The sequence below is a fragment of the Impatiens glandulifera genome, chromosome 1 (genome assembly GCF_907164915.1).
Source record: "Impatiens glandulifera chromosome 1, dImpGla2.1, whole genome shotgun sequence".
Taxonomy (NCBI): domain Eukaryota; kingdom Viridiplantae; phylum Streptophyta; class Magnoliopsida; order Ericales; family Balsaminaceae; genus Impatiens; species Impatiens glandulifera.
In genome coordinates this window covers 89972285-89980265 of record NC_061862.1, presented here as the reverse complement: position 1 = coordinate 89980265, position 7981 = coordinate 89972285, and the positions used below count along the sequence as shown (strand labels likewise).

At 28.2% G+C, this 7981-nt stretch overlaps 1 protein-coding gene across 1 annotated transcript; it reads left to right on the top strand.

Moving 5' to 3' along the window:
• Positions 1-4966: 4966 nt before the first annotated feature.
• LOC124919261 (fasciclin-like arabinogalactan protein 16) lies at positions 4967-6874 on the top strand. Its single transcript, XM_047459463.1, has 3 exons — positions 4967-6420; positions 6506-6607; positions 6691-6874. Exons 1-2 carry the CDS (start codon positions 5100-5102, stop codon positions 6577-6579), a joined length of 1395 nt encoding a protein of 464 aa, XP_047315419.1. The 5' UTR covers positions 4967-5099; the 3' UTR covers positions 6580-6607; positions 6691-6874.
• The last annotated feature ends 1107 nt before the right edge of the window (positions 6875-7981 follow it).

Genomic DNA, 7981 nt, shown 5'->3' with positions numbered 1-7981 from the left:
ATAATATAATAAGTTTATATTTGATGATGTTAACCCATTAAATTTCAATTACTAAATTATTTGAAACAACTTAATTTCTGTCAGAGAACATCCTTATACATTAAAATATCTCCCGACTTATTATAGGTTTAACTACTTAATTAGACATGCTGTTTAACCCATCAAATAAATCACATACAAAATAAAATAAAAAATTGTATATAACTGACAATAAAAAATAGACAAATCATATTTTATTGTATATAATTGACAATAAAAAATAGACAAATCAACATGTAATATTCTCCTCAATCCAAAATACAAAAATATATTGGTCATACAAAAACTCTTCATTTATTTCTAACAAAACTATGGAAAAAAACTAATGATTATTAAAAAAAATGATTAGAGATACTATTATAGCAATTACACGTACAAACCAAAAATTGCAAGATGTGTAGGCTTGTTTGACTTGTATCCAAATAGGTAATGGTTAACTTTCAAGACTAAATTTGAAATACATAACACAATATGCAATATTTCATAAAATTCAAAATAAATCAATAATTTAATTTTCAATAAAAGAGCAATAGAGTAAATTTACGATAACTATAATAGATTAAACGTTTATAAGACTCGGCTTAATAGACAAAAATGTCACGGGTTCGATTCTATCCGGAAATGCTTTGAGTTTAAGCGAGGCATAATTATGGAGTGTCATGCTAGTTCTCTTTTATTCAAAAAATAGATAAATGAGTCATGACCATCAATTTTCATCCATAAAGACATTTTGTTCTCTTAGGTATACAATTTTCACCATGTCTAATGTGTTGGAATTATATAATTAACTTTAATATTAAGTTAAAATAATATTTTGTGAATCAAAATTAATTTTTGATAATATATAAACGTACAAAATATTACAATTTAATCATTTGAGATTCATGATAAGATTATAATAATGAAAAAAATGTAAATCATATATAGTTCAAACAAAAATTATTTCAAACTAACTACACTATTCTAAAAATTATGTCAAACTAATTAGACATTCTAAAAAAATTATGACAAATATTGATAATATATTATATAATCTAATTTAAATAATAAATTAAAAAAATAACATCCTTAAATAAGATAACAAAAGTAATTAAACATAAAATAAATAATTATAATTGACATTCAAATAAAATAATTTTTTTTTGTGTAAACACTTTAAAAACACATAAAATTTATAGTAAAATTACATTTAAGGGTATTTAAATTAAATATATTCTTGCACCAATAAAATATTAATTAAGTCTAATTATAAATCTTTACAAAATTCTATTCCAGGGATGGATGGATGCATGAGCTGAGGTGAGCTTAAGCCCACCCTTCATTTTTTTTTTATATATATATATATATATATATATATATATATATATATATATATATATATATATATATATATATATATATATATATATATATATATATATATATATATATATCATATAATGTATACATAATAAAAAAATAAAATAAAATAAAATAAATTTCACCTCTATAACTTCCTTTCTTTACAAGCATAACAGTGAATTCTCTCTTAATTATATTTTCTTCTGCTATTTTTATAAATAGTTATTGTATTAATTTCTTATTTTCTAATTATTTTTATCTAAATTTTATTGTATTAATTTCTTATTTTCTAATTATTTTTATTTAAATATTTTATTTTAGTTCTCAAATAATTCTGTACTGTTGATTAAATGTACAACAACACTAACCTATCATTTTAGTATCATTCAATAATTTTTTGACTAAAAAATTTATTCTACTCATTTCATAGTGATAATATTTGCAAGTTTATAATTAAGTTTATCTTGAAAATTTCATAGACGAAGACATCATTATTTTGAAGTATGAATTGATACATTAAGTTTATCCTGAAAATTTCATAGACGAAGACATCATTATTTTGAAGTATGAATTGATACATAAAGTTGATGTAATGTAAAATTTGAAAGTTATACACTTGTTTAGTTTTGTAACATTTTATTAAGGGTGCACGATCAAAAATTTATAGTACGTTGATTAGATTGATTTATCTTGTTTTAAAATTACTTATTTCTATAACTACTATTAATAGACATTTTCAACGGTGTAGAAAGTAAAGATGTAACTTCATAATAAAATAAATAATTATTTTTTTATGACTGTTTGACACTTATTGAATGAAATTTAACTAAATATATAAAAATAGATTTTATTATAGATTATTTTTACTTTTCAAATATATAACTTCAACTTATTAAACATTATAATATAAAGTCTTTAAAAATGTATATATAATTTTTTATGTGAAATTTAAGCCTACTAAATCTTAGATCCGTCCCTAATTTCAATGAATATATCTTCTCATGCACAATATTTTTTAATGTAATGATTTTTATTAACACCTTTATGCACTCACTTTAAGCATTTTATCGTAACCTAGATATCGACAAATATTTGTTTTTACACATAGTGACACAACTTTATAATCGACTAATCACAGTTATCTCATATTGGGATCTGCAAATTGTATTTGGTGGCTCCTAATCTGTATGGTGGGTTATGAAAATTGTAATCTTTATATCATTTAAAATTATTAATTTATATTTCAAATTTTATGTATAGAGTTATCTTGTTAACATATATATGGACTCAAGTCATTCTTGACTTACTAAGTTATATGATGATCTATATCAATCAAAATAATAATCAATAAATAAACATTATTATTTATACAAATACATTTAATACCATTGGATAATAAACATGATCAGAAATATATTATATATATATATATATATATATATATAATGTCAAAGTGTTAAATTCATGTATAATAAACATAACACAATCACAAATTATGGAAAATATATCAAATTTAGATTAATTTTTGAAAAGCTTGACAATAAATTACAAAAGCTGTAAAAATCAAACATGTTAGATCTAATCTATTATTGCAAACAAATATCTATATGAGATTATGAAGGGTCTACTCAAAGCCTTTATAAATATATATATATATATATTAAATAAAACATTTGAAGACCGACAATTTGTAGCATTAATGTCTTCAAGGTGTATTTATTGATTTTTTTTTATAAATAATATTTTAATAAGATGTGATATTTATAAGAAATGAAAATAAATAAATAAATAATTTGAATACACTTCTTTCTTTTAAAAAAAGTTAATAAAATTAAAATTATTATATCTCCTCATCTTATGTAAAAAAAAATATAATTTATTTATATTAAGTTAGTGTTATATAACTTGTATTGTATGAGTTTCTTGAACATATTTCATGCCAATGAATATTATGTATTTTAAACATAATTAAGGTATTAAAGACTAAATAAATAAATAAATTGTGTTAACTTTTTTATGAATTGAATTACGTGAAATTATGAAAATTTATAATAAGTGCAAAAAATAAAAATAGAAACAAACGGAGCATTGTTGAACTGTTTATTTGAATTTGATTGATACATATATCCTAACTAGTAATTACAAACGTGTGAGTAATCAATAATTAAATTATAAGCAAAGAATATAAATAAATAAATAAATAAATAAATAAGCAGCCTGCAGCCGTATAAATGAGCCGCCGGCTTAGCAAAATACGGAAATCAAGCCACCGACACTTAGCCGATACCCGCCAAGATAAACAGACAAGCCGCGCCCGATTGTGTGAGCAAATTTTTTTTTGGTCTTCATATCCAGGCTGTCCTAAACTATTAAGAGGACCCCACTGGCCCATATCATCATGACGTAAAACGACGACGTTACACCTTCAACCCTCTTCCTACGCGTCTTTTTCAGTTCATAAATGGAAACTAATTAATTAGAAGCCTTGCAAAATAAAGGAAAGCATAGTCCTTGAACTTTTTTAAATAATGCAGATTCGTTCTTATACTATTTAAGTTTGAAGATGAGCTACATACTTCCTTCAATTGGATAAAATTAGCTATATTTTTAGGTTTTGGAAATTGAATTGTCATAAACTATTGCATTTGATATGTCACACTAAGGATGTAAATGAACAAAGTTGTCCTCGAGTTATTCGAATCTCGGCTCGATAAAAAGCTCGTTTGTTAGTCTTAACGAACCGAGCTTAGGCTCGTTTAAATACTCGAAAATTTAAATGGTCGAGCTTGAACTTCTCGATATTCGGCTCGTAAACTCGCGAACATGTTCGTTTATACGCTTGTGTATAGGCTCACGAACACGTTCGTTTATAATATCGTTTAAATATAATTTGTAAATCATTTCTTGACGAGGTAAACAATCTTTCACCTGACAAGCTCTAGAAGAGTTTGAGCTTTCTTAAGGAGCTCTAAACAAACTTTCTAAACGAGCTGAGCATGAGCGGCTCGTGAGTTTAACTAAATTCATATGAATCGAGCACGAGCTTGATTGTAAAAGCTAGAAACGAGCTCGAACCCGAATATATACTAGACAAGCCGAGCACGAGCGACTCATGAACTCAACTAAATTCATATGAACCATGTACGAGCTTGATTTTAAAAGCTCGAAACGAGCTCGAGCCCGAATATATACTAGACGAGCCGAGCTCGAGCCTGACATTATTCGGCTCGGCTCGATTACATCCTTATGTCACACTTGATCCTGTTATCCGGAGTTGATTCTTGTATGAGTAAAAAGAACAAATATTTGTTTAAAAAACTATTTTTTAAATATAATTTTTTCTCCTTCTTAAATATAGGATTCTAGAATGAACTCTACATTCACCACGACTCCTACTTAAGGACTTCTACTTCAATTTAAGACATTCTAAGTAAAAATTAAACTCGTAACTTTTAATCTATTCTTGTCACTTTTAAAAAGTTGAAGGATATGAATAGGCTTAAATCTAAAAAAAGAAAAGGAAATCTTTTACCTAACTTGAACGTGTCTTCACTGAAGATCTTTGAGTAAAGTTGCTCTCTCCCTCTTCTTCACATACAAAACGAACCATTCTCTCTGGTTCTATAGAGAGAGAAAGATACCTACAAGAAGCTGTCACGGCAAGTCGACAACTCATATCTTACAGCGAGATAGAAGCCTAAACACCTTCTTTCGCCGCCATGGATTCGCATATCTGCATCGTATTCCTCATACTGTTATTCGGAATTTCATCCGCATTACCAGGAGAATCGGCTCAAACGACGGGAAAACGATCATCATCATCATCGAAGCCGTTGACGGCAGGACAGATCAACTCTAATTCCGTCCTCGTTGCTCTCCTCGATTCGCATTACACCGAACTCGCAGAACTGGTGGAGAAGGCTCTCCTTCTTCAAAGACTCGAAGCCGCTGTCAGCCGTCACAATCTAACTATTTTCGCGCCGAGAAATGAGGCGTTAGAGCGAGAATTAGATCCTGAGTTCAAGCAATTTCTACTCGAGCCAGGGAATTTGAAGTCTCTTCAAACGCTTCTTCTGTTTCATATTATACCTACACGGATTAGGTCCGGCGAATTGTCACTTTCTCCATCGGAATCGACTCGTCACAAGACGCTCTCCACTCACCACGTTAACTTGGCTGCCGATGCAGGTCAGATGACGGTGGATTTAGCTAAAGTAATTCGTCCAGACGATATCGTCCGTCCCGACGGTGTGATACATGGAATCGAACGATTACTAGTTCCTCGATCTGTTGAAGAGGAATTCAACCGACGGCGTAGTCTCCGATCAATTTCTGCTATTCTGCCGGAGGCAGCCCCTGTGATTGACCCTAGGACTAACAAATTGAAGAAATCTCCTCCTCCGGCTATCGGATCACCTCCTCTGCTTTCAGTATACGACGCGATGGCTCCCGGACCATCACTAGCACCGGCGCCAGCTCCGGGACCTGGAGGACCTCAGCATCACTTCGACGGCGAGAGCCAAGTGAAAGATTTCATTCACACGCTATTACATTACGGCGGTTACAACGAATTAGCAGATATTCTGGTAAATTTAACATCATTGGCAGTTGAAATGGGGAAATTAGTTTCGGAAGGTTACGTTCTAACTGTTTTGGCGCCAAATGATGAGGCGATGGCGAAACTGACATCCGATCAATTGAGCGAACCAGGCGCGCCGGAGCAGATTGTTTACTATCATATAATCCCTGAATATCAAACTGAAGAAAGTATGTATAATTCTGTACGGCGATTTGGAAAAATTCGATATGATACGCTTAGATTGCCGCATAAGGTTGTGGCAGAAGAAGCTGATGGATCTGTGAAATTTGGACAAGGCGATGGATCTGCATACTTGTTTGATCCAGATATTTATATCGATGGGAGGATTTCAGTTCAAGGAATTGATGGTGTTTTGTTTCCACCGGAGGAATCCAAACCTTCAACAACAAAAGTTGCACCAAATAATGCAGCAGCCAAAGTTGTCACCAAACAAAGACGAGGTATGTTAAGATATGCTTATGTTCTTGATCAAATCTAGGGTTTCTTCTGGTTGTGATTATGATTTGGTGTGGATGATTTTTGCAGGGAAATTGCTGGAAATGACGTGTAGAATGCTTGAAGCAATTGGGCAGGATTCTCGATTATCAAATTGTGGTTAAAAAAACATTCAGAAATTCCAATACAAAAAAGGTAACAATTATTTTAGTTATAAATTTTGCAATTGTATTTATTTTATTGATACTAAAATATTTTTATTAATATTTTTTTGCAGATTTATGCCATTTGGTAGATAAAGAGAGAGAGAGGCTCTATTTTTCCAGGTTTTATAATAATAATAATATTACCATGTAATTAAATTCTCATTTGTTTTGTTGAGTTCAACCAACTTTAAAAAATAAAATAAAAAATGATTGTTATTGAATGCAATTTTATGTAATATTTTTTGCCATGTTACTTACAAGGTCAATGGAGTAGATGTTATTAAAGGGGGTTTAATGGAGTTGACAAAAGATTGGTTAAAAACTTTAAACATACTTAATAAAAACATCTCTTTATATTAATAGGTCTTTTTATTTGAAAAATAAATCTGGAATATGAAGATGAAAAAATGTGGATTATATAAGTTAGCTATTATAAAAAAAATAAAAAATATGGGTAATTAGTTTGATATTTTGAATTATAAATTCAAATATTAATGTTGTATCAAACAAGAAATCTAAATGAGATACACTTAGATTTCATAATCTTCGATAATGGATTTTCGTGGGTAATTTGATTGATTTGCAATTAAAAACATCATAATATTTTATAACATAATTGATTTTTTTCCAAAGATTAAAAAAAATACATCAAAACAGCCTACAAGAAACTGATCTAATTTTTTATTTTAAAAATTTTATTAATAAAATTCTACTCTACTTTAGTAGTTGAATCATTATATTTCAAATTGATAAGAAATATATATTTGATAAAATGAAATATAACATAAATAAATTAATAGTAAAAAGGTCATTGTCTAATAAAGAGAATTTTAGCAATAGGAAAATGACATCGTGGCTGTAAACAACAATGGAGAAGCCTCTTTGTCTCTCTTTCTCTTTCATTGACTAATAATAAAATAATTTTAACAAAAAAAAGACAAAGACTAATCATCTTTTTATTTCTTATAAAAATTATATATTTAAGAGAATAATAATAAAATAAAGAGATAGAGAAAGTGGGTGATTAGTGCTAATAATCTAATAAAGAGGCAGAGGATGATCAATCATTGTCAACTAGAGTTAGTCAAAATTATTACTCTATCAATAATTTTATCCTCAACAAATATTCTAATCAAGTCTTTTATTATTATTATTATTATACTAAATGTTAATGGTCTTTTAAAATAATTGAACCAATTCTTTATACTCAGAATTTGAAATATTAATTTAATGTTAGGTTATATTAATAAATTTGTAAATATACTCATTTAAAATATTGAAGTTATGTAAATTTTATTTTTAATTAATTAATAATCATTACATTAAATTTATTATATTTTTATTTTAAATATGAGAAGGA